At 37.4% G+C, this 27,539-nt stretch overlaps 1 protein-coding gene across 1 annotated transcript in view; it reads left to right on the forward strand.

The window, feature by feature from the left end:
* The window catches only part of GNAI3 (G protein subunit alpha i3), a 37,156-nt gene that overhangs the window by 8,345 nt on the left and 1,272 nt on the right, over positions 1–27,539 (forward strand). Inside the window, exons 2-8 of the mRNA XM_036844530.1 lie at positions 12,711–12,753; positions 12,869–13,010; positions 17,295–17,452; positions 19,267–19,395; positions 22,552–22,681; positions 23,245–23,398; positions 27,289–27,502. Coding sequence (XP_036700425.1) covers positions 12,711–12,753; positions 12,869–13,010; positions 17,295–17,452; positions 19,267–19,395; positions 22,552–22,681; positions 23,245–23,398; positions 27,289–27,479 — 947 coding nt within the window. The 3' untranslated portion in view covers positions 27,480–27,502. The remainder of the gene's footprint in view (positions 1–12,710; positions 12,754–12,868; positions 13,011–17,294; positions 17,453–19,266; positions 19,396–22,551; positions 22,682–23,244; positions 23,399–27,288; positions 27,503–27,539) is intronic.

Consider the following 27,539-nt stretch of genomic DNA (forward strand, 5'->3'; position numbering starts at 1 on the left):
TACTCAAAATTTCGTTTATCCTTTCAAGTTGGATTTGAAAACTAAAATAGTATTCCAGTGAATTCTAAGAACTAACGAAAATGTTACGTTGTATTTGGATTTCTGTTTTAGCCATGTATTGATATCCCTAGTTTTTATGTTTTCATTTAATGGATAGTGTTGTATATTATGATATGATCTTGGAACTTACCAGTATGATTTTAGAATTATTAAGTTTAAAATATTTTAAAATCAGTTGAGAAACAGCAAAACTCCTCTTTAGTCACTGCTCTTGAGCTAATGTGGAAATGAATTTTGCCCAGGACCTTGGAAGTTATATTTTACAAATTACTATAAATTATAGGAGGATTGTTTTAGAATGAGATACCTTTAATAGAACATTTCCCCCTCTATCTCCTGCAGTTAGAACATGGGAATCATTACTTCAAAACAGGGCTCTGTTTGAAGTAATGATATAAATACTATAATGATTTATGTAGATAATGTAGTTCTGATGTATGGGATATGATAGCACAGTCTTAACTTTTCTACGCAGGTTATTTCAATATTGAGTTATGTATTTCTGAAAATAAAAATTGAACTACTTCAGTTTAATGATGTAAATCTTTTCACCATTTTGCAACATTAATAAATCCTGACATATTTTGGTTCATTTCAGATTATTAAAAATAATTTCCTTCCTTTCTCTACTTCTAAGAAGAGAAGTGTATTTCTTATTCTTTTATTTTTGTTATTATGGTTGCAATTAAAATCCACATTCATGTTCTCATTGGTATTTGTAGTTCTTTCAACTTTTTCTAGACTACTTAAAAGTTTTTTAGTAAGCTTTTTGTTTTGGAATAATTTTAGATTTGTAGGAAAGCCGCAAAAATAATGCATGGAGTTCCTGTATACTGTTCACCTGATTTCCCTTAGTGTTGATGTGTTACATAGCTGTGGTGTATTTGTCAGTACTAAGAGATTAATATTGGTGCATTAATGTTAACTAAATTTCACACTTTATTTGAATTTCAGCAGTTTTTCCATTAATGTTCTTTTTCTGCTCCGGGATCTAATCCAGGACACTGCATTGCATTTAGTCAAAGCCACTTTTTATTAAGCTTTTTGGTTTTCAGTGTTCAGAAGGAGGCTCATTCATTGACTTATTTATGATTAGGTATCTCTGGTTTTCTTATATGTACACAGGTACTTTCCTAGCCTGGAGGTATAAATGAGAAATAGACAAAACTTTTAAGCAGTTCAATTTGTGGAGCTGTACAAGTAAACAATGGTAATGGAATGTGGTTACAGAAAGAGTAGCCAGTTTTGGAAGGAGGAAGAGGAGGAAGAGACATATCAGGGAAGTCCTCCCAGAGGAGGTGATATTTGAGATGGACCTCGAGCGATAAATAGGAACTCTTAAGGCAGAGACTGGAGAGAAGCACATCCAGACAGAGGGAATCGTATGTACAAAGACTCAGAAATATGAGTGAGCAAATAGATTTGCCCTGGAATAAAGGGTTGGCGTGGGAGGAGTGTAGGAGGTAAGGCCGGAAAGGTATGCAATGGATTTGGAAAGTATTGATATGAATTTTTAGTAGCTGTATTTTTAAAAAGCCACATTTTATTATAGATAGATAAAGATAAATATAGATATAATTTGGGGAAGCCATCTAGAGACTTTGCGTTCTCCTCCCTCTTATTACCTGCCTTTTTTGCCATTCCACTACCATTTGCCATTCCAAATTCCATTTGGGTTTTGACTTACAACATTGGTGAGCATTTATATGGTAAAGGAAATTGAAATTGTAGGCATCCTTAGGGATGTGGAACTGAATTTGAATTGAAACTGAGTTGAAATTGTAGGCAACTGAATTTATAATATTTTGTTATTGGTGAATTTTTAAAGTTGGTATTAATTTACATTCAATTAAATAGGCATGTAGAAAAGTGCTGTATGCTGCTGTCAATGTTTGAGACTTAGGGATATGATTTTAATATTTTTAAATGTAAAAATTGATGAATGGATTAACATTGCAGTTAACTTTGTAGGACATCTCCACTACATATGAATTATTTGTGTGGGTTAAATGTATATTTTATATTTTTATCTCACAGAATTTTGAGGCAGAGCTAGTAAGAAATGTACCTATTCAAAAATAGTTTTCAATCAGGTCATATGTACATACCATATAATTTAGCATTAGCACCATAGTGACATTTTGTTGCTCTGCTTTCAAAGAAGTAAAGGGAAAGTTACTCACCAGAAGCCAAAATTAGAACATTGCGGGAACCAGAGGATGATCCCCCTTCTTGCTCACAAGTGATTGATCCCTTAAGCATTCTTTCTATATTCCACAGAAGTGAGGAAGAAACCTCTCTTCTCCCTTTAAATTGGCCAGTTGCCGAAAGAGAACACATGATCCTTAGCAACACTCGAGTTACCTTGTTCATATTCTCAAGTGAAAAGATTTTGAGGAGAGCTGCTTGGCTGAGTGAGCTGCCTCTTTTTTTTTTCCCGTTTAATCAAACCAACATTTTCCTTAGGTGATTTATGAATGTTAAAATGGCTATTAGCTTTCTACTTTATGGTTTATAAGGCTTGTAAAATGATAGGATCATGTCCATGAAAGATGTGAAACTGAATAAATGACACACTACTGTGTAAGCCGGACATATTTTGGTTGTTACGGAGTTAAAAAAATTTCTCCCCCTCCCTTATTGCATATTCACCCTCTGGAAATATTTAATGAAAAAGTAATTGATATTGGGGAGGAACACATAGGTGACTTCAGAGATAACTGGTAATGTTTAATTTTTTATATTGGGTGATAGGTACACAGATGTTTGTTTTGTCACACACATGTCATAAATATCCCTTTTTGTATTCAGTATTTAATTGAAACAACTTAAAAAGTTTGAAAGGCTGAAAAAGGGGTAATTGATTCTAATTAACTTAAAGCCAGTTCCATTCAAGGTGGTTTTTGTTTTTGTTTTGTTTTGTTTGGTCACAAGGAATAGAAAACTCATTCAAACTAGCTCAAAGACTTGGAGAGGGGAATTATTGTTAGAATAGAGATAGTTTTTATGAGAATGAAGGAAGACCTGAAGAATCAGGCCACAGAAACTGAGGCAGCTCTGGCATTGGCCAGGCTATTTTCTCTGCCTTTCTTCTGTTTCTTTCTCATTGTCTTCATTATTCACTATTTCTGCCTCTTTTTACTTTCTTGTCTTTACTTGTTCTCCTTGGTCTCTTTCCTCACTCATTTTCTATCTCTTCTTTTGTATGGACTCTCTTCTCTCATGACATCTCTAAGTCTCTCTGTGCATTTGTCTATTCTGTTTTCTCTCCAGATCAACTTCCTCTGAATTCTTTCCTTTATAGTATTGATATGCATGAAGCTCTATAATGGTAACCTAGGTTTTCACACATTGTGACTTTGCAGTTTAGGATGACTTTTTCTGTATCTTCCAGTGCAGATTCCTCAGAAAATCTGGCTGGTCCTACTCATCTTTTGGAGCTAGATCACACAGGGTGTAAGCCCTCTGTCCGCCTGTACTGGGTGACTCCTGTGTCAGGTACTTACTCATTATCCAGCCACAGAGAGGGGCATGGCCCAGATCCTGTAGGCCACCTGCCCTGCAAATGAAATAGGAATTTCTCCAGAAGGGGTTATGGGCAGGCAGATACTCTAATATATCAATTAAGTTTTATCAAAACTTTCTTAATGCATTTTAAGCCTCTTTGGTGATTGGTATGTGATTGCTTCCTAGAAAAATCTTTTTCAGAGAAGAGACCCATTATCTTTGTCCCAGTCACAACTCACTGCTATCTTTTATTAAGATATTCATTCATTCACTGAACAAATATTTAATGAGCACTCACAGTGTTTCTTGCACTCCTTCAGGTATTAGGATACAGAGTGGGCAGGACAGATTCATAGCAGTTAATTTCACTGAAGCAGATGGTGGGCACAAGGGAGCTGGGACTGGGTTTTGAGAGTAAGGTTTAGAGGGGAATAGGGAGAACAGGAGGCTTGTGAGTGAGTCCAAATTTATTGTCAAGTATAGTTGTGAGGTGAGAGTTGAAGGCATAACCAGGAATGGGTGTGGGGCTGACTAAAGATAGCAGAGGAATGGAAATCTTCTGTTTCTGTTAACTGCCTATATTGAAAATTCTATCTATTGCAACTGGCATTTGCGAAATGTAATTAGGCAACCACTGGATCTCATAGAAACTCAAGCCATTCATCCCACAGTTATTAATGTGTCTTCTCTGTCCTAGACTGTGCTCTAGATTGGGGGTAGAGGCACAAAAAGAAGACACTGTTTTGTGCTTTCGAGGAGTGTGCTTTTGAGCTTAGGACTAGTGGAATACTAAGCAGGCACCAACCCAAATAATTAAAATAATTTGACCAAGTATTAGTGTTGTGGTGTTTGACATTAGCCTGTAGGATCAGGTTGAATCTGGTCAGAGTCACCTTGAGGAAGAATTACATAGATATGGAAGGGTTTTCAGGTTGTACCAAAAAGAGTTTTGTTACCATTTTAATCAAAATCAAGAAAACCCATTAGCAGTTTATGAGATTAGGAGCTGGAAAGAGAGTCAAAAAATTTTTTTTATTTTTGAGTAGCCAGAGCTGGCTAGAGATAAAATGAGGTAAGGTGACCGGGAAGGACAGTTTGGGACTTGATTTTGGAAATTAACCTATGGGACTGATGCTGAAAGGGAATAATCTGTGCCAGCCAACAGAGCGGGAGTATTAATTGTGTTCAGAGGGAATGGGGGAGGCTTCAGCAAAGATTGAAGTTTGAGTTGAATAGGGTTTTCAAAAATGTTTAAATGCAGAGGCTTGGATGCTTAGAGGGACAGTGGGCTGGGTGAAAAAATTATTCTGTTATTTTAGGTTAAGGAAACTTGCTAATTTCACAAGAAAAATATATCTAACTTCTCCCACGAGACCATAAATTCCTAAACTTATTTGTATTTGAAGTCTCATTGTCTAGCAATGCCAGGCAATGCAAGATGTGTGTGTGTGTGTGTGTGTGTGTGTGTGTGTGTGTGTGTGTGTGTGTGTGTTTTAAAGGCTGAATAACAATTTTTGTTTGCTCTGTGACATTTTTCCCATCTGTAATTTTGCTAACCATTTCTTTTACTTAATTAGGAAGCTGGAAACTGGTTTTTGTGTTAAGTATGGTACCTTGAAAAGCATTTTGGATGAAATGTCATTTTTTACCTTAATCTGAGTTTTTATTATTTTAGCTACTTATACCTCAATAGAAAGGAATCAGTGGGAACAAACGGTAATCTTATTTTTGGAAATAGCAGGAACTGTGCTCCTGTGATCTTTAGTTATAGATATTCACATTTTTTTTTTTTTAAGAATAGCAATCTAACTTGAATGTTCTGCTAGTTTAAGACTGTATATAGAATATCCTTGAGCATGAATATAGGAGCTTGGCTGCCGGACAACTCTTACTTCCTTACTGTTGCTACACTCTTTAATTCTTTCTGCTCTTTGTCCCTTCTTGATCAGTAGTGCATAATTGAAGAACATGCTGATCACTGTACTATGGTAGTATTGTGGATTGTTGGGTTAATAGGAAGATGTGGATCCATGGTTTGATTTGAAGCCTCTGTGTGCCAGAATTAGAGATTTAGTCTGCCTTTAGCATTATAATAATTATAATCATCGAATATTTGAATGCGGCCATAAAGCACATCTAAGCCAAAGTCCTTCACATTTTATGTGTAAGGAGACTGGCATTAAATTAGGTGACTTGCCCAGGGTCACAAGCTAGTCATGGCAGCGCTAGGACCAAAGTCTCCTCTTCCATAGAGTTTGTTCCTACATGGTATCCGTAACTAAAAAAATCTTTTTAAGTCCCGGAGTTGTAAATGAAAGGTGAAAATAAGTTAGAAAGAAAAATCAAAGTTACTGACTAAGCTTTCAATCTGCTGTAGGAGAGAGGCTGGTCTATGCTTATTGCAGTCATATGTTCCCATATATCTGATTATGCAGGCCTGTAGAGAGACCATGAGCATGTGTTTGTCTAGCACTGGCTAGAGGGTTATCCAAAAATAGTGGCATATTGGGGGCTGTGAGACTTCTAGAAAAGGGGGTGTGCTGTAGTTATAATCCTGGTCTTTCAGAAGTTTCATGACTTCTCTACAGAAACAAGTATTTAAAAGGAAAAGGAGGTGTTTCAGGTGCCACTGGAATAACTACTAGTACGTGAGGTAGTGGTGCAGAGACCTGTGGGCAAACTTAAAGGAAAAGCTGCAGAGGTACAGATGGGTGAGAAATATGGGAGAAGAGGTAGCAGACAGGAGTATCTAGGGCTGAAAATAGATTTAAGGAAGAAAGTGTTTTTGTTCTTCAGGGTGGGGCAGAGAAAATGACTAATGCTTTGATGTAGTTTACTGTAGCTTTTAGGTTATAAGTTGCTGACTAAGTGTGTGAATCCAGGTTCTATCCACGGTATTGTTATTGTGAGAGAGCAGCTAAGTAGTTATACCATTTCTACTGAGGTTTTGAACCAACATCAGTATCCAAGGAGTTTTTATTAAATTAAACACTTTGGGCCTTAACATTACTTGGTGGTACTTGGAACAGAGAAAACAGCATTCACAAATAATGGCTGGTTAACATTTACTGAATACCTAGTATGTGCTAGGTACTGTTCTAAGAATCTTCTATTGACCCCTGTTTTACAGATGAGGAAATTCATTATGCCTGATGGCACAGAAATATGAAAGAGCGTAATATACTCAGGTACCTTCTTTGGGCTGGCTTTAACTTTTCTTTTAGTCAAAATGAGAGAAAAAAGAGGAGGCATCAGGTGACACTGTGTTTTTGAGTGTCAGCCATCTTTCAGGGTAAATTTTAAAAATCAGTGTGTATGTGAGCTGAATGTGTTTACTCATATATAATAATTTATACTAGCAATTCACTGGCCTTAAAAAAATCTTGCAAAGAAATCATCACCATTTCTTATTTTTCACATTCATAATGTAGTATATGTTATGGAAAGAAATAGGTGGGCCTGTGATATGGTACCTGCTCTCAAGGAGCTCCTTAAAAATAAAATTTAGAGTATATTTAGGTAAATACAGTGATTCTACAGTAGAATATATACTGGTAAATTGTTTTTTGTCTAACAGTGTTGGTGATTCTGTGTGCTAACCTGTACACACATTTCTTTCTTGTTCTGTTTGACTGTTTATAACATGATTTTCTAAATTAATTCCATTCCTTTATTCTCTGCAGATTGCCTTGTTTCTTTTGTTGAGAACAAGACCATCTAACTTAGCTACTTGTCTTCCTTTTCTCTCAAAAATCTCTGTAGCTTTAGCTCTCATCCTTTTTTCCTATTTATATTGAATGTCCTTTAGATACATATCGTTTTAAGGATAAATCTTTTAAGTCGAACTGATCCCATTCCCTCCTGTCTCTGGAGCCTTTCAGACTTTTCTTCCCTATATGTCCTATCGCCTGCCCAGTTCCACCCCTTCTGCCTACAAAATCATCTTCAGTTCCTTCCTCTTCAAGCCATAGAGTCTGTCTTTGCAATTCCTTTATGTCTATCCCATTCTTTATATCCTTATTATTGAAGATTGAAGATGGGCAAATGAATCTCTCCTTAAACTTGTGTTGAATTTTGAAGGAAGATACGTAAAAAGATGTACATAAAATTAGGAAGTTTCAAACACCACATGTGTATTGGGGAAGGAAGGTGAGACAAGGGACGCAGTTTGGGGAAAGCCTAAGAGTGAGAAGTTATTAGAGAGAGAACATACTACTGAAGCAGTGGAGCACAGAGGACTGAGGTAAAAATAAAGAGTTCAGACCTAATAAGAAAGGGTTATAGAAAATGTTGGAAGAATTTGGAGAATTATTAGATAAACTGATGTTTTTTTTTAAAAAATTTATCTATTTTTGGCTGCATTGGGTCTTCGTTGCGTGGGGGCTTTCTCTAGTTGTGGCAAGTGGGGGTTACTCTTCATTGGGATGCGTGGGCTTCTCACGGTGGTGGCTTCTCTTGTTGCGGAGCACGGGCTCTAGGCATGCTGGCTTCAGTAGTTGTGGCACATGGGCTCAGTAGTTGTGGCTCGTGGGCTCTAGAGCACAGCTCAGTAGTTGTGGCCCATGGGCTCAGTTGCTCCGTGGCATGTGGGATCTTCCCGGACCAGGGCTCGAACCTGTGTCCCCTGCATTGACAGGCAGACTCCCAACCACTGCGCCACCAGGGAAGCCCTGATGTTTTCTAATAGTGCCATTTGGAGATGATGAGAGGGAAGAGGGGCTTTGAGCTAGAAGTTTGAGAAGATTGCAGCAGTAACATCCAGTAGGTATACGTCAGGCTCAGATGTGTGAGGAGTAGAAAGGATTAATTTGAGAAATGCACAAGAAGAAGATTTTGTTACAGCTTGATGTAAGGAGAGAAGAGTGAGTGGGTTCCAGATGACTCTTAGATTTCGTACCTGGAAGGAAGGTAAGATGGTGGCACTTTTCATGGTGATCTAGAAGCTGAATGGGTCAAAGGCTTGGTATAAAGCAACTCATTCTTTATTTATATGAAATGCTATGGAACACCCACTGAAACAAATCCTGTGTTTAGTTCTGTGGTCAGTAAGAGGTGCTTTCTTTTTTTTTTTTTTTTTTTTAATTTTTTTTTATAGCTACTTTTATTTTTATTTATGTATTTATTTTTGGCTGTGCTGGGTCTTCGGTTCGTGCGAGGGCTTTCTCCAGCTGCGGCAAGCGGGGGCCACTCCTCATCGCGGTGCGGGGACCGCTCTTCATCGCGGTGCGCGGGCCCTTCACCATCGCGGCCACCCCCCGCTGCGGGGCACAGGCTCCAGACGCGCAGGCTCAGTAATTGTGGCTCACGGGCCTAGTTGCTCCGCGGCATGTGGGATCTTCCCAGACCAGGGCTCGAACCCGTGTCCCCTGCATCAGCAGGCAGACTCTCAACCACTGCGCCACCAGGGAAGCCCCGGTGCTTTCTTTTAAGAGATAGAATTGGATGCCTAATAAAAACTTGGGTGAATATATGTTGTGTGATAATAAAGAGAAGGACAAACTGACATTTTATCAGGGAGCCTTGGAAAAACATGAGAGAGATAGAGTAACTTTTTTTTTTTTTTTTTTAAATCAGCACCTTCCTAGGGTAGAACTTAATGAGATGGGTAGAAATTGATTCTGAGATTAATAAACTTATTATTTTACTCAAAATAATCCAACATCAATGGTAGAAATGCTGTTTTCAATATATTAAAGAATGGTGCACATTACTTCATTAATCTCTACTTTTTGTAGTTAATTTTGTAGTTACTGCTTACATGGGATAATCTGGGAATTGTGTGTTATAGACTATTTTAAATGTAAGTGGTATGCTTTTGTATTCTCTTCTTCAAAATTGAATCATTAGGGTTTTTTTTTAGATATGCATGGGAGAAATCACTTCTTTCTCACACTATCATTAGGAAGTTCTTTGTGTGCTTCTTGAATATTAACTGTTTTAGTGCTACCCCGATTATCAATTAAGTGATAAGAACAGAGATAAAATCATATATAAACGTCCCTTTTGATTCTCTAAAAATGTAGATGTTTGAAATTATAAAATTATTTGAACTTTATTTGAACTAACATTTTTGGTTGATAGAGTTGAGAAATATTAATAAGGGATCATGCTTATTGAACAATAGTCATTCATCTGTTCATCAATATTTATCTACGTAGCCAATTTATGTCAGGCACAGTTCTAGGCCCTGGGAATACGAGGATAAATAAAGTTCATGGAGCTTATATTTTGTGGAGAAGACAGGAGATGAAATCTGTAATGTGAAGAAGTGATATGTGCTTTTAAAAATATAACAGAGTAAGGGGAGAGAATGTGATTGGGTGGGGGCTGTTTAGATAGATTAGTCAGGGAAGGCTGTTCTGAGGGAAGCAGAAACCTGGGTGAAGAAGATCTTGTAAAAACTTATTCCAGGCAGAGAGAATGGTAAATGTGAAGATCATGAGACAGGATCTAGCTCATTGAGAACCAGTTTGGTATGTTGGAGGAAAAACAAGAAAGCTGGTCTGACAAGTGCAAGACAACAAAGTGGAGAATAATAGGAGTTGAGGGTAAAGGGGTAGACAGGGGCCAGAGCATATTGGGCCTTATTGCCCATGAATTTTATTTTGAGTGTAATTGGACACCATAGGAGAGTTTTGGGACAGAGTTGTGACATGATCTGATTTACATTTTACAAAATTCATTCCAGCTACTGAGTGGAAAACTGACCATAGGAAAGGTGAGGTCTAAAGCATTGGATCATTTAGGAAGCTTTTGCAATGATCTAGGCCTATGGTTTCCAGTATGCTCATGATCATTGTGGTACAAGAAGAAACTGTTAGAGCTATATTTATTTTTATTTTTAAAAATTAAGCTCTACTAATTCAGTATACATATAGGTCCTGGCACCCACATTCCATCTGTATGTTAGCTACATGTCACTTACCAGTTTTGGCCTGAGCAACTGGGTGAATGTTGAAGTCATTTACTGAGATGAGATACATGGTGGAGCAGGGTTTGTTTGAGGGTAAGGGTGGGGAAGCAGTAACTCAGTTTGGGCATTTTAAGTTTGAGATGTCTACTAGAAATATAAGATTTATCAGGTAAGTAATTTAGATATATGTGTCTGGAGCCAAGGTTAGAAGCCAGGGTATAGATTAGAGATCTAAATTTGGGAATCATTAGCACAGAGGTGCAGTGTACAAGAACTTTGGAGCCAACCTGTGTGAATTCAAATTTCAGCTTTGCCACTTACTGACTATGTAGTGGTGGACAAGTGAATTTGTCATCTGTCTATAAAATGGGGATAGTAATAATATCTACCTCACTGGGTTATTGTGAGGATTAAATGAGTTAACACAAGTAAAGTGTTTAGAATAGTGTCTGGCATGAAGTACTCACTAGCTGTTAACTCTTATCAGTTTATGAGTGGTGTTTAAAACCATAAGGTTAGATGAGATGACCTAGAGAATGAATTTAGATAGAGAAAAGGTCCAATGAAGGAGCTCTGAAGCAATACAACCTTTAGAATTCAGAGACAGGAGGGAGGACACTGAGAAGGAGTGGGGTAGGAGTCAAACCAGTAGGATGCTGGGTCTAGAAGCTTGCCTAGTGAAGAAAATATTTCAAGAGAAGTCATCAACTTGGACCAATTCTGCTTGAGAGTTTGAGTAAGATGAGGACTGAGAATTGACCATTGGATTTGTTAAGATGGAAGTTGTTGGAGACTTTGAGAAATGGGTAGAGTAGTGTGTACGAACACCTGATTGGAGGGGGTTAAGGAGAGAATTGGGGGAAAGAATTGAAGAACATGTATATAGACAACTCAGAGGGGTTTTGCTATGAAGAGGAAGAGAGAAAATGGAGTGGTAGCTAGAGGAAGATTTGTGGAGTCAAGGAAAGGTAGGAAGTGGGGTGTGTTTGTGTTGATTTTAAGATGGATAGTATAACAAGTTTGTATAACGAAGAGAGTGACCCAGTGGGTAGAGAAAACTTGATGATATTTGAGTGACATGGGACAATTGTAGCAGCCAGACTTGAATAGGTAAAATGAGGTGGGTAAGTGCACAGCCTCCAATTGTGAACTCTCTCCAGGGTTAGTCTTAGACAGTGGCAGAGATAGTTTATCCACTGATAAAGGTAGAGATTAATGGAGGTGCAGATAGATTGGTGGGTTTGGTTATGGGAAAATGAGATAATTTTTTCAGAGTGCTTACTTTTCCAGTAAGAGGGTAGGCAGGATCATTAGCTGAGAGTCAGAGTGGGTAGGGGTTTGTAAGGTTTGAGAGAGAGGAGGTGGTGTCAGATAGGCATCTTGGATGGTGGGAGAATGAGTTGACTAAGGAAGTGCAGGTGGAATGTCAAGGAGTTCAGGGGACCCATCTGACATTTGTAGTTGTTAAAGTGATTCCAGCTGGCTGAGGAGGGAAATGTGATCTTGAGGGGGTATACAGTGGAAAAGGGACAATGCTTCCTCTGTTTTGAACTCTTTAGTCTCATGGCTGAGAGGATTGCTGCTTCTTAGGTCCATGGATATCGACAGAGGAATTAATAAAAGTGAATAAGCCAAAAAAAATCATTTCATTTTTGCCTGTGTTCAGTGTCTATGTCATTCATGACGTTTCATGTAGAGCAGCGGTCCCCAACCTTTTTGGCACCAGAGACCTGTTTCATGGAAGACAGTTTTTCCACGGGAGGCAGAGGGGAGGCAGGGGGATGGTTCAGGTGGTAATGCGAGCAATGGGGAGCGGCAGATGAAGCTTCGCTTGCTCGCCGCTCACCTCCTGCCGTGCGGCCTGGTTTCTTAACAGGCTGAGGACTGCTGTCAGTCCACCGCCCAGGGCTTGGGGACCCTGGATGTAGAGGATGAGTTCCTAGAGGTGTTTATGTTGCCATATCTCCTTTAGAGTGCCTATGTTACACAGGTGATAATCAAGATGGCCCTGGAACACTTTCAGTGAATTATATTTGGTTGCTGTGTTATATAAAGAAAGTAAAATCTCTCCTGGAGAAGCTTTGTAGTTTTTCCTGATAGATAGAAAACCTCACCAAAGTTTTCCCTAGGACCTGTGGTTTCTGTTAGTCTAGAATTATCACTTATGTTGATTTCATACTTTTGAGCTGGATTACAGATGAATTCAAAGTCTGGTTTTCTTTTGTTTCAGGTGCTGGAGAATCTGGTAAAAGCACCATTGTGAAACAGATGAAGTAAGTTGGAACATGGTCTTTTGTAAAACTACATTTACTCATAACGCATAAAAGTCCATAGTGTCTTTTCATTTTAGGTCCATGGTAATGATTTGTGGTTTTCTTCTTTTTAAAGAATCATTCATGAGGATGGCTATTCAGAGGAAGAATGTAAACAATATAAAGTAGTTGTCTACAGCAATACTATACAGTCCATCATTGCAATCATAAGAGCCATGGGACGGCTAAAGATTGACTTTGGGGAAGCTGCCAGAGCAGTAAGTGTTTCTCAGTTCCTCTTTACTTGCTCTTTTTCAGTAGATGCAGTTAAGCACGATTTGCTTCATGTTTTAGGGAAATAAATTTAAGCAACAAGCTAAGATGTAGCAAAGTACTGTCTGCTCATTTGAGACATGTTAGCAATCTACTTTAAGAGATATTAGATTACTACCACAAAGGTAAGTCTAGGAAATGGGATTCTGTGGATATACTGTAGGTTTTTGTGGTAACTGTTTTATTCACTTGCTTCTTTTACAGCACTGTTGACTTTTATAGTAGTAAATGATAGTAAATTGAAATAATCTAAGAGAGGTTGTCATGATATAGAGTTCTGCTTTCTGAGGTGTAGAGATTAAAGGCAAATATCAGTGTCACAGAATAAACTTGATAAGGACATGAACGCTAAGTCTCAATTTTAGAGGCAAATTTCCAGTATTCAAGAATAACTATATCCCTATACTGCATTGTACTATAGGCTATAGAATTGGATTATACCACATCCTAGTATAATTCTTGCACATGTCAGATATTCAAAAGTTGTGTTGATTGATTATAATACTTAGTGGGCCCTGAAGGTCTAGTTTATAAATTAGGATGTTTGATGCAGTGGGGAGAGAGCCAAAATGAAAGTGGGGGATTTTTTATATCATCATCAGCTAAATTCCAGGAGAAGGCTGGGAATGTATAGAACGCTTTCCTAGAACTAAGGGAGTCATCAGCTGTGTTCAGCGTCATACTTAGGTGCTATGGGCAATAAAAGGAAGTGACTTGGGGAGACTGCCTGGAAAGGCAAAGCCTATATGTCTGTGAAGTAGCTTAGGAACTCTTCTAAGCAACTCTCAATTTCTCAGATGTAAATTAATATTCAGTAAATAAGTGAGGAAATTCTTGGAGGGAAAAATAATAGAAGGATGGTTCTAATTGGGTAGTATTAGATTAGGAAGACTAGAGGTGCCATAAAGGAAGGGCAGCTAGAGTAAGGGTTGTAAAATGATTGGCAAGAAGAGGAGCAAAAGAAGAAATGAAGAGGAATGTGTGGGGCATGACTTCTACGTTTTTGTAAAAGGGTTCCATATCACAAAAAATCAGAGACTATTTTTCTAAGCCTCTGAGCAGGAGAAATGTGATAGCTAAGGCAAGAATAAACAAACTCTTATTTTAGTCTTATTCCTTCTATCCCCTCTTGCCGCTGCCTTTCTTCTTCCTTTTTCCTCCCTCTTTCTACCAGCTCTTTCTTGTGTTCTTACTTTTTTCCTCCGTTTTCTCATTCCTTCCTATCTCCCAACTCTGTTTCTCTGTTGTATTTGCTGTATCCAATAATTGGTTAGTAATACTGTATTTATTCTCTTCCCTCTCTTTGTTGGCTTTTTCTCCATCTCAGTTATTTACTTATTTTCTTAGTTTCCTCCTTTTTTACTTCTCACCCTCTGTCTGACCTCCTTTCTGTCTCTTGGCCATCCCTCCTCCTTTCCTTTCTTTCCACTATCAAATTAGTTGTTATTAATCGTTGGGTCCTATCATTCCTTTGTCACCAGATGTAGTTGTCATATTCTGTCTTAGTCTGTTCAGGCTGCTGTAATAAAGTACCACAGATTTGGTAGCTTATAAACAACAGAAATTTATTCCTCACACTTCTGAAGGCTGGAAGCTGAGGTCTGGGTGCCAGCATGGTTTGGTTAGGGCCCTTTTCCAGGTTGCAGACTTATCGCTGGGTCCTCACTTGGCAGGAGGGGAAGGGATCTCTCTGGGATCTCTTTTATAAGGGCACTAATCCCACTCATGAGAGCACCACCCTAATGACCTAAGTATCTCCCAGAGGCCCTATTTCCTAAAACCGTCACTTGGACATTAGGATTTCAACATAAGAATTTGGGGGGGACACAAACATTCACACCATAGTATCCCTCCTCCTTTCATTTCTCTTTTATCAAATCAGTATCATTAATCTCTGGGTCCTAACACTCCCATGTCACCAGATGCAGTTGACATTATTAATTCCTCTCAGGCCTCCTGAATCACCTAGCCCTCCAGCATTCACTCATCCTAATCTACAAACCTTTTTTTGAAGTTTCTCTTTTCCTCTTTCATATGTAAGGATTTATATTTATAGCTCCTCTCTTATCCTTCTCTAGTTTTTTACAGTTGTCTGGAGAGTGAATAGAAAAGCATAAAGCTGGGTGTGGGATAGGTTGCTTTTTCATATCTGCTTAAGGGTAGAGGTACGAAGTTCACTGTAAAGAGGGTCCTCTTTAACGACCTATAAAAGAGGGTTTATTATGGGCAAGCAGGAGTAGGTCTGTAGAAGGGGTTAAGTGGTAAGGGAAAATGTTTTGTCCTAAAACTTTACAAAGTCAGGACAGCAAAAATACGTAGCAGTAGCTCTCTTTCTATTTTAAAGTTTCTAAAATTAGAATCATGGTATTTAAAAAAAAAAAAGCAATACTTATTGAGGTTTTGAATACCTGCATGAGTATAGGTCAAATTTCAGAACCAAGGGACTATAAAGTCATTAAATGTTAAATAACGTACTATTCCATAGGCATAGAAGGACATGCCCACTGTTGAGTACATTGCCAGTTTGTGTAATTTTTCAGCTTTTCTCATTCGTTCCTTTATCGAAAATTTTTATCTCTAAAAAGAGACGAGGGTACTATAGATATTAGATGAAGTTTCTTAGAGATGATTGGGTCTAAAGTATTACTAGGAAGAGCACTGGAAAGGATCTCAAAGGAAGAGAATATTACTCAGCAAAATCCATTAAGGCTGAAGATCCTGGGTTCGGCAAAATTAATTGGAGTGCACTATGGTTAGTTTTGGTTTGTTTTGCTTAGGTGGATGCATGAGTTTTGGGAATACACAAGTCTTAGGAATTTTTGTTTGCAATTTCACCTGTGGTCTGAAATGCTTTTTGCTTGCTAGTTTATTGTCCTAATGACTATTTATAATACAATTGATTGCTCCCCTTCCCCCTTTACTTCTTCTTTACCCAGTATATGTTTTTCTTTAGTAGTTGCATTTTTATGGTTATTTGGAAATATCCTGAGGCAGATAAATATTAGATTTGAGGTGGGAAAATCATCCCATGAGAACTATGTTTATTTTTATAAAGTATCTGACAAGCAGTGCTGGGTAGAATAAGGCAAAGCAATCACAATTCTCAGCCCTTTCTGTCCTCTTTACCTCTCACATATCTTAGTTTTAAAAACTGTAACCACTTATAAAGCTATGTCTGTGACTCATGACGTTTTGATCAGATCTCTGTGATACTTTCTTTTTCTCCTTCTGCCTTTCTTTCTCTCTCCTTTAGAGGATTATTATACCTTTGGGGAACGTAGAGACTGAATTATTCCCTTAGGGGTTTATTTCCCCTACTAGATTTCCAGACTTCTTAAATGCTTCAGTCTCTTCTTCTTCCTGTTCCTCTGTCTGAGATTAAGAAGGAAAAAGAGAACAGTTTCCTTAAATTTGATTAATGTTTTACTCCCTTTGATGTGTTTAGACTTTACCTCTTATGTGCTAGTCTTTTCATTTCTATTTTTATTGTAGGCTTCCTTTAACAGAATGGGGATGTGTTACATGTGCCCATCTCACAGACAGATCAGTCTTTTTTCTGTCAAAAAAAAAAGTCATGGGCTTCCCTGGTGGTGCAGTGGTTGAGAATCCACCTGCCAATACAGGGGACATGGGTTCGAGCCCTGGTCCGGGAATATCCCACATGCCGCGGAGCAGCTGGGCCCGTGCGCCACAACTACTGAGCCTGCGCTCTAGAGCCCGCAAGCCACAACTACTGAAGCCCATGCGCCTAGAGCCCGTGCTCCACAATAAGAGAAGCCACCACAATGAGAAGCCTGCGCATCGCAGCGAAGAGTAGCCCCTGCTCGCCACAGCTAGAGAAAAGCCCGTGCGCAGCAACGAAGACCCAGTGCAGCCAAAAATAAATAAATAAATTTATTTTTTAAAAAAAATCTTGAGTAACCAGGGTGGGGATTTGTAGGACAGTTAGAAGAGATCTTTTCAGGGGATGGTGGTGTGTGAAGAAGTGGTAGTGGGAGTGAAATCATTCCTCAATTCTGCTCTGCACTTCTAACTGTAGTGGAGAGAGAAGGGGGACAGACTTCATTGTAAATTCTCTCAGACTGCACTGCCAGGAAAGGCCTCTTTCATACCTCTTTTAAGTAATATAGCATATAATGTATATCTGTGTGTGTGTGTTAAAGAGACTCTTGTCAATTCTTTAAGAAATGGAGAATCATCTGTCTCTCTCCTTTGACTGCTTTCTTCAGGACGATGCACGGCAATTATTTGTTTTAGCTGGCAGTGCGGAAGAAGGAGTCATGACTCCAGAATTAGCAGGAGTGATTAAACGGTTATGGCGAGACGGTGGGGTGCAGGCTTGCTTCAGCAGATCCAGGGAATATCAGCTCAATGATTCTGCTTCATAGTAAGTAATTTTTCTCTGTGAAATGAAAACAGAAAGTAACTTGGTGACCCTAGTGAAAGTTCAGTGCCCATTCTTAAGGAAATATTTAAGAAACAGACACTCTTAGAATTCTGTAGGATCCCTTTATAAAGATTGTTACAGTTTAGGGTTATAGAGCCCTTGGTCATTTTACATGATTTGGAGAAAAATATTTCCTCTTGGAGTGTAAATGGGGGACTTGCATCATGAAAATAGCTCCATGGTCATTTATAGTAAACAAGTGAAAGAGGAGAGAAATCTATTGCAGCTGAGTCCTGGATCTCTTCCAACTCAGTAGTTTCCCTCTGCATAAGGGCTTTCATTGATTGCCAGCTAGCAAGGGAAATTAAAATTGTGATATCCATTTTATGCATACAACTCTCTGTGGCTGGGCTGCACTATGGATTTCTCTGGTACTAGTCACCACTTATAAATCTTTTGCCAGATCACAATAGTAGACTTTGTATAGAAAGAGAATGTTGAGTCTTGGGACGAAATTGAAGCATCTGTTTGTTAAGGAAATTCTCTAGTGTTACATGGTTTTAGAGAATTTGTATTGATAATTAATACTTCTGTTAAGCTATTACATGTTGTCCTATATTGCTTCTTTTACAATGTGTTTATTTATAAGACCTATATTCAGAATGTGTGGATTTTTTTCTTAACGTGCTTTTGGGGGGCTTGGTAAGTTCTTGTTACTTGTATCCATCTCCGTACTAAATGAAGGCAGTTCTAAGCGTTAAGGTATTTTCTCCAATATTATATTTTCCTGCTTTTCCTATTATTCTAGCTCAAATTATTATAAAAAGAAATTAAATGATATTTGAAAAACTTAGCTTACTTTTTAAATGAAAACTTGACTTTAGAAACATTTCAGGATTCTTGCCCATCTCAATAATATTTTTCAGTTACAGATATTGGTAGTTTAAATAATTCTCCCGGTAGTCATCAAGCTAGATTGTAATTTTTTTTAACATACATTCAATAAGCTCTGAATCCTCTAACTACACCTGAAGACACATGATTTATAGAGGTTTTTTTTTTTCATAATTGTTGATCTGAGGTTGACTGATTCCTTAACATTAATGATGGTACTTAGTTTTATAGAAGATCATTAAAAATTCACTTATTATGGTATCACCGATTCTTAAAAAAAAAATCTTTGGGAACCCTGAAATTGTGAAGAATTTAGTTTAGCTTTAAAGCAGTTTTTAAATTATTCCACTGAACAAATGAAGTTTCTTTGGAGGTATTTGTTTTTGGCTTAGATTAAAAAAAAAAAAAAACCTGTAACTTTTCTGTTTCATGAATGAAAACAGGAAATACTCATTCTTATTGAGCTAAGTAGTTCTTTTTAATTTTAGTAATTCAAACAGCATTTTCTAATGTCCTAGCAAATGTTTAAACATACACATGACCCATTAAATGTCTGAGAGCTTTTGTTTTGGTTAGGTTTTTGTACTGCGCAGTGCACAGTTGATTTAGTATTAAATTTTAGGAATCTTTATTAAGAATAGCATTTCCATGTTTGTTTGTTTTTAATTGGCTTTCACAGTTTAATTTTGGTAGAATTAAAACCACTTTTGTGTGGTGTATATAAAACCTACTTTAATTGTCCTATGCTAGGTTCATTTTTTTCTCATTATTTTCTGTGATACTGAAGATCTGATTTGTTCTGCTACTTTAGTGACAGGTTCAGAATCTGCTTTTGGCAAGGAACTAGTTTAGTCTGTTGACTTGCTGTGCACATGGTTGACTTCACTAAGTAAAAATAAATGTGTATTTTACTTACTTAGTTACCTAAATGATTTGGATAGAATATCCCAAACCAACTACATTCCAACTCAGCAAGATGTTTTGCGGACAAGAGTGAAGACCACAGGCATTGTGGAAACACATTTCACTTTCAAAGACCTGTACTTCAAGTAAGTCATTAGCCTTTTTCTAGATATGCCAAACACAAATATCTTTCCTTTATTTAGTATCTCTTAATCAGGGTAAAATTTCTATAGGCAATATTCTTTGATTTAGAAACTTATAATTATATTCATCAGCCAGTATTTGACTGTTTAAACTGAATGGGGGCCCAAACATTTCTTCTTTCTCCAAATATCATCAAGTATATTTTCCATTTGGAGGAACTTAAATTCAAAATTAAATTGTAACTTACATATCAATATAAGTAATAATATGGTTACCAATTTATTTTATTTTTAATTGTATTCTTTTCAGCTGCTTTTTTATTGGAATCGCCAAAACATGTATTGAATGTTTCTTGTTTAGAAGGGTAACAACAATACTAAAAGGATAGAAAGCTAGTGTTTTGGTTTAGTTTATGTGGCTTTGTTCTGGCATTTTGATATTAAAATAGAAATGCTTTTCTCACCAGTGTCAATCCTTTCTTACTGGATTGCACTTCTCTCTCAGTTTACTGCAATGAAGCTAATATTGTCATGGCCTTTGACCGATTTGTGCACAGTATCATGCACAACTTAGTTCTTAATACAGTACAGAATGGAATATTGATCTAGGGATAGAGGTATTTTGTGGAAGTATGATATAATATAAACAATTATTGTTTTAGAGAGAGAAGATTCTAGTATTCTAATACAGAGGATTTTCTCATCAGCACCAGTAATTCTAGAATACGCTTCAGCTTGTCTCTGTGTTAATGGTCTTTTGTAAATAATAGAACTGTCTTTTTGGTTCTTGTTTTCTGCTTTTATGACCTTTGAGATTAGGAGTAAACTTTCCCCCTTCAGTATATGATGTCCTTTTTAGCTACTTCATTATGCTTGTATGTAGAATGTGATATTCAGCATTGTTGCATGCAAATGTAACTTCTAGTTCAGATTCTCTCAATTTTCTTTTCTCTGAAAAAAATTGCTTCATAGGTTTCGCAAAACCCACACAGAGTTTAGGTATTACTACATACTAGTTGAGGTCTTGAAATCTTAATACACTGAAACAGATTTGAAACCTGGTGCAGGAAAATAGCAGTTCAGCTGAATATTTTTAGAATAGGAGAGCTGCTTATCGTAGTACTGATGAATTTATTTAACAAGAATAGCAGAGTCTCCATGCATTATCACCCATGAAACCGTAGGAGTGAGATATCTCTTGGTGTGCTATAAGATTAGTAATCCATTCATAATTATATGTCATGACCTTTATTTATTTAGTATGGGAAACTTTTTTGTTGATGTCATAGATTGATCTTTAGTTAGGTGATTCATATTGGTCATTTTATGTCAGGATCAATAGCCAGATATAATTAAGGTGCTGCACCCACTTTATTGTTGGCATGTAGATATCTTGTTATGAAGTACTATCACTTCTTCCTTTTCCTCTTCTCTCTAGGCAAAACCACTATCCATTTATTCAAACATTTATTGAGCATCTACTATATGCAAGGCATTGTGTAATTGCTTACTTGCCTCTCAGTTATGAGGTAATGTCTATAAAATGTTGATCTGTTAGTGAATGATACTGTAAATGTTAATATGTGCGAAAAGCCCACTTTGGGAACTTCACAGTGTTCTGCCAGTTTTACGGACTTTATAGAAAGAAATGGTGGAGCAAATTCAAATTATTGGTGTACCAGTGTGTGTCTGCTCTTGAAAGGTCCATGGTGAAATATGTGATGTTAGCTTTCTTAAAACCTATCATATGACCTTGTATTAGAGCCAACTTGTGATTGCCTCATTCCAGGTGTCAGGACTAAAGGTTGAAAAGAACTGGGGAAGATCAAAAGACCAAAAGAAAAAGTTGGGTCATGAAGAGATGAGATGACTGTTCTCTTTCAAACATACATTGAGAAATTACTCAACTGTGTCTTATCTCTCTCAATCTCTAGGGGGAAAATTCTCTGGAAATAGATCCCTAGTCACTGTAGATCTGACACACTGAACCAGCTTGGCAGAGTTTAACCCTAAAACATTTTATCATTGTCATCAAACATATATCTTAAGAGTAGCTAACCATTTGTATGCATACCTCCTCAGACCCTAGTACCAGTTAAAAAACAAAGCCGTGCAGGTCCTCCTTTTACTATAGGTGGTAGATGAGGACACTGCTGACAGTAGTTCAGCAGTTGACTCAGGATATCAAGTAAGCACCCCAGAAGGGAGTAGTGGTCTAAAACTAATCTGAAGTGGAACATAAAATGTGTGAACCGTTGAGGCTTTGTTATTTTTAATTAGGTTAAATAAGACTTGGAGTTGGGAAATATTGGTTAAATTTTGTGTTTAGATGTTAGGTTCTTAGAGTCCTACCATAAAATATAATTTACTTTTTTCTGTAATTAATCTCTAAAATGTTTTCCTTAAAGAAAAATGTATCTCAATTATACCTCAATTTAAAAAAAAAAGAAACAAACAAACAAAAAGTAAGGAAAACAAAGTTTTGAATCAGTAGAGTTATGGAAGCAGAATGCAAGTTGGGGATTTATTGTTCTTTTTTTTAGCTAGAGAGATAAACCATTTTGAGAGGTAGAGTAGTGTTGTGGGTACCAGGTTGGGTGCTGGAGTTAGAGTTCCAGTCCCCATTTGTTAGTAGTGTTCCCTTGGGCAAATTATTTAACATATCTGTGCCTCAACTTCTTCATCTGTAAAATGGGGATAACAATAGTACTGACAGGAGTGTTATGAGGGTTAAATTAGTTAATGTACTTTAAGATGTTTAGTGTCTGGTAAATGTTAGTTATTATTGTTACTATCTTAAGTTGTATTGTTCAGCTCTTCATTTTTCCTGTCTTTTTTCCCTCCTTCCTTTAATCCATTTCAGTGCTTACTCTGCTGACTTTTGGCACATCTGACACAAGCTTTGATAGTGAAGAGGCTCAACTGTTTATCTAAAATGAGAATTTTAATTGTTCCTAAATTTTATTTTCTCATATTGTTCTCTTTTACATTTAACCACAGAATTATTTTGACTACATTTTATCTGCTCCTTGTTTGTCTTTTCTATTATAAATGGGGTTTTGAATATGCAATAGTGGGAAGTTCCCTAACCAGTTCAGTTTAGGGAGATGTGTGTGTGCGTGACCTTGCTGAAATTGTGCTTTCTTTCCCCTTACTCAGGATGTTTGATGTAGGTGGCCAAAGATCAGAACGAAAAAAGTGGATTCACTGTTTTGAGGGAGTGACAGCAATTATCTTCTGCGTGGCCCTCAGTGATTATGACCTCGTTCTGGCTGAGGATGAGGAGATGGTATGTTGGAGGTTCTGGTAAATAAAAGGCCTGTCTAATGCAGGCAGGAAACGGAAAATAACTCTTAGGAAGACTTTGTGCATCCATTTACTCATTGAACCAAAACTTAAAATCCTTAATTTTTCTCCTTGTCAGTGTGATTAGAGTTTTCAGAATATTGATCCATGCCCTCTTAAACTTAGGAGATATGACAGCACATTGAGTATGTGGGCAGGATTAAGTCCTCTTGTTAGCCAGTCCTTATTCCCACCTCTCAACCTCTAAGAATTATAAAAATGAGGACTGACTCAGCTTTTGTGTTATCAGTGTCTGACTTCTTTTCATGATTGCCCGTCAGCGCTTTTAAAACTTCTTGGTCTGGGACTTCCCTGGCGGTCCAGTGGTTAGGACTCTGTGCTTCCACTGCTGGTGGCATAGGTTCGATCCCTGGTCGGGGAACCAAGATCCTGCATGCCTTGTAGCACGCCCAAAAAAAAAAAAACCTTTTTGGTCTGTTGTTCATTAACAGTTAATCTACTTTTACTTTTTTGCTACTGACCTATCATCCTTTGTTTCTTTTTTAGAACCGAATGCATGAAAGCATGAAACTGTTTGACAGCATTTGTAACAACAAATGGTTTACAGACACTTCGATCATTCTGTTCCTCAACAAGAAAGATCTTTTTGAGGAAAAAATAAAGAGGAGTCCATTAACTATCTGTTATCCAGAATACACAGGTGAGGGATCATGAAAGATTTTGTTGGAGGTATACATCCTGAATCAAAACTTTAGTGACCTTCCTACAGCTGTCTTTTGTTTTGAACGTTGTGTGTATCTCCTTATGGAGAGTGTTCACTGGTAGTGGTATCAACATTAAGCATGTGATTAAGACCCCTTAAGTCTAAAGTGCTATTCCAGACATAATCGAGTTTACTGTGTTTATTTTATATTTCTGTCGTCCTCATTTTCTGAGGCAAATAAAGAATGATGAAAATCAAAATTTGGTATAAATATATTCACAAAATACAAGAATAAGGTACAGTTATTACACTCAGGAAACTGACATTAGTTGTAGAAAGAGAGAGACACACTTGAAGAATTTCATTTTAGTGTAAAATGTTCATTAATAGAAGAGCAGAAGAAGGGGTTACCTCAATGGGATCAGTGTAGTCTTTTTCTAGAGGAAATGACACTTGGAGTGAGATAGTAAGAGGAGGAACTATAAATCATCAGGCAGACGGGGGAATAAAAACATTTTAGGAAGAGGAAACAGCATATATGAAAATATGGAGTTAAAAATGACATGATCTGTTCTGAAACCTAGGAGGAATTTGGTATTGCTGGAGCTTAAAGTGGTGGGGAAAAGTGGTTGGAGAAGTGGGCAAGGATGCTCGTGGAGGGCATTGTATCCCATGCTGAGACAGTGGGGAGCTATTGAAGGATATTCATTGGGGTACATGATGTAGTAGAAACTGATTTAGAAAGATTATGTGATAGATGGCAATAAAGAGAGATAGTAGGGGAGTTGAATTAGTGAGGACTCTCTTAGGATGCAAATAGAAACTTTTGATGAAGATACAGGGGTATGTCATAGAAGTCAAGGGCAAGAATGCAGACAGTTCTCAAGAATGCAATTAGAACTAGGAACCCTGCAAGCACTGTCAAGAACCCTGGGGGCACTTCTTTACCCATGTCTTTTCTCTCCTCTCTGTGTCTCTCTATTCTTCTCTTTCCTTACCAACTTTCTCTGCTGCTCAGTTTATGTGATAAAAGATGGCCCTGCCACAGTTTCTATACCTCCTCCATTTAAAAGACCAGGCTAGACTGGGATTGTTTGGCCCAAGATTCAAATTCCTAAAAGAGAGAGATTCTGGCCAGGGTTAAGTCAGGCAGAAACCCTTAGTTCAATCAGATGAGGTTAGGGACACAAACATGAGTGCCAGGGCTGTATCACTATGACCTTTAGATCAGAATTGAGTATTTCTAGGAAAGGGGACCTCTTGTTAGCTGAGCAGACACTGTAAATGCTTTATATAGTAAGGTGAAAGGGTGTAGCTAGGGTAAGGAAGTGGGACGAGTCAAAGGTACTCTCAGAGTTCTGTCTTAATTGGGTGCCGGTACTGTGATCTGAATTCATATTTAGGAATGTTGGTTTTGAAGTATCTACGGAACATCCTGATGGAGATATCTAACAGATAGTTATATATGTGGCCTTGGAGCTTGGGGAGAGGTTACAGGTTAGTAACAGATATTGATTTGGGATCATGTGTAAATACAACATGGAAATGGATGAGATGACCTAGAGTGATGATATAGAATGAGGAGAGAAAAGAATAGAATGAGAGCGAATACCAGCCTCTATTGGCAGGAGAAAAAGAAACGTTTGTATAGGATACAAAGAGAAGAATCTGGAAAGCCAAAGTATTAAAAACTAAGAGGAGAGTTTAAATAGTGAGGAGTGGTCAACAATGTCATATGCAGGTAAGTAAATACATTTTGAAAAAATGGCCTCTGGAGTTAGCAGTCAGGAGATCATTGACTGTTATGGAGAGCATTATCAGTGGAATGATGAGAGTAGAGCCAGGACCAGTGAATTACTGAGTGGGAAGTGAAGAAATGAAGACAAGTGTAGCCTCCTCTTGAGCAGCTTAGATTACAGGGGAAGGAGAGATCTTTAAATGTTTATGGGCTTAGAGGTAAGATCCTACAGCAAAAGAGAAGTTACAAAAAGTGGATGTAATTGATGGAGCAAGATTTGTAAGCAGGTGAGAAAAGAAGGAATCAAAAGTCTAGGTAGGATGAATGGATAAACAAATTGGTATATCTGTACAATGGAGTATTATTTAGCTATAAAAAGGAACAAAGTACTGATAATGCCACAACTTTGATGAACCCTATAAACTTTATACTAAATGGAAGAAGTCAAACGGAATGGGTCACATTTGTGTGTTTCCTTTTATATGATATATCCCAAATAGGCAAATCCATAGAGACAGAAAGCAGATTGGTTGTTGGTTATTAGGAAATTGGCACAAGGGGAATGAGGAATGATTACTTAATGGGAACAGGGTGTTTTTCTGGGGTGGTGGAAAAGTTTGAAACTAGAGAGAGGTGGTGATTGTATAACATGTGACTGCACTAAATGCCACTGTATTGTAAACTTATTGCATGTTATGTGAATTTCACTTCAACTTAAAAAAAAAAAAAGTATAGATAGAGCGGTTGAATTTTGAATCAAAAGGAAGACATCTCTAAGACCAAAGGTACAAATAAGTGCAGATATAGATAACTTTTTAAGTGAGGTGGTGGGCTAAGCAGTTGAGATGTAGTTTAAAGCCCCGTGGCCTCTGTTTTCTTAGGGAATTTGGAAATGTCGTCATCTGTTCAGAGGGAGGAGGGAGGTGAGAGTTGGGTAAGTTGATGGAAAGTATCCAAGTTTTAGAATGGGAGAACAATATTACTTAAGACAAGTGAAGGATTGACATTAATGTTTCAGCTGGGAATATTCACACATAGCAAAGAGTCCTCAATATCATGTCCATTTTTGGGTGGTGGCGGGTAGGGTGAACTTCCAAGCCTATCTTCCATTGACTTCATTCTTCTTAAGGATTCTCACAGTCCTGATTTCCCAAGTATCAATATCTGTTCCTACCAGACAAAAATCTGGTGTTACGTGTTTCAAACATCTGTCTCCTTTAATTTACAGAGGTTCTGCACATCTCAGTAAATCTATTTCAAGCACCTACCAAGCTGTCTTCCTTCCGTTCTTTAAATAGTCTGTTTAAATAATAGTCATTTCTTTCTTAAGCTTTTCTTTTTTAGTCGTCTTTATATACTTATTTGTTGATATATTTTTGTCATGCTTAATGTCACTGAAAATAGCTCCTAGTTCACAGGAATAACTGTGTATGCTGTCTTTGTTGAGTTTCCCTGGCTCTGCAGGCAGTTTCTAAGGCTATTCTAAAGATTCACAAGTAGACAAGATTGTGTAGGAAGCAGACGATTAAGAGTGTTAATTACCAATGTTGTTGAAATAGGGTTTAACTTTCAGGTCCCCCTCTTTGAAGAAATAACAGATTTATTGAGGTATAATTCATATACCATAAAATTCACCATTTAAACGTATATAGTTCAGGCCCCTTTCCCTTTTGCATCTACTGGTTTACCTTTGGTTATTTAAACTATTGCCCTAAGGCTCTGAGGCTAAGCTCCGTTAAAACTGGAATGATTTTGAAAAGAAGCATGACTTCCCCTTTTGAATTGTTTATTTCAGCATCACTCCAAGGAGCACAAACTCTGTGACCTTTTAAACAGTTATGTTCTTCTAGAAATGCATCTTCCTACTTCCCTAGTTTCCTTTTATGCTTTCTAGATTTTTTAGCTAAAAAGTCTAAATAAAAGGAAAAGAAACTTAAGGTTTTGTTTTCTTGGATCTTTCTGATAATTTTATTTTTCTTATAATGAGATTCTGCACTCAAGAAACATGTAATGATTATAGAAAATAGAGATCTGTTTATTTCAATTGTGTTATATTTCCTCTCTCCATAAGTAAATTGTGATGGCCTGACTTAGTTGAGTCCAAGCAGCTGTTTTAATTTGAACTGAGAATATTGGGTGTCTGCCTCAGGTTCCAATACATATGAAGAAGCAGCTGCTTACATTCAGTGCCAGTTTGAAGATCTGAACAGAAGAAAAGATACCAAGGAGATCTATACCCACTTCACCTGTGCCACGGACACCAAGAATGTGCAGTTTGTTTTTGATGCTGTTACAGATGTCATCATTAAAAACAACTTAAAGGAATGTGGACTTTATTGAAGAGTGTGGATGTTAAATAAAAGGTAAAACTTTGAACAGTTTAATTATAGTGCTGTAGTG

This window comes from Balaenoptera musculus, chromosome 1, assembly GCF_009873245.2.
Source record: "Balaenoptera musculus isolate JJ_BM4_2016_0621 chromosome 1, mBalMus1.pri.v3, whole genome shotgun sequence".
Lineage (NCBI taxonomy): Eukaryota > Metazoa > Chordata > Mammalia > Artiodactyla > Balaenopteridae > Balaenoptera > Balaenoptera musculus.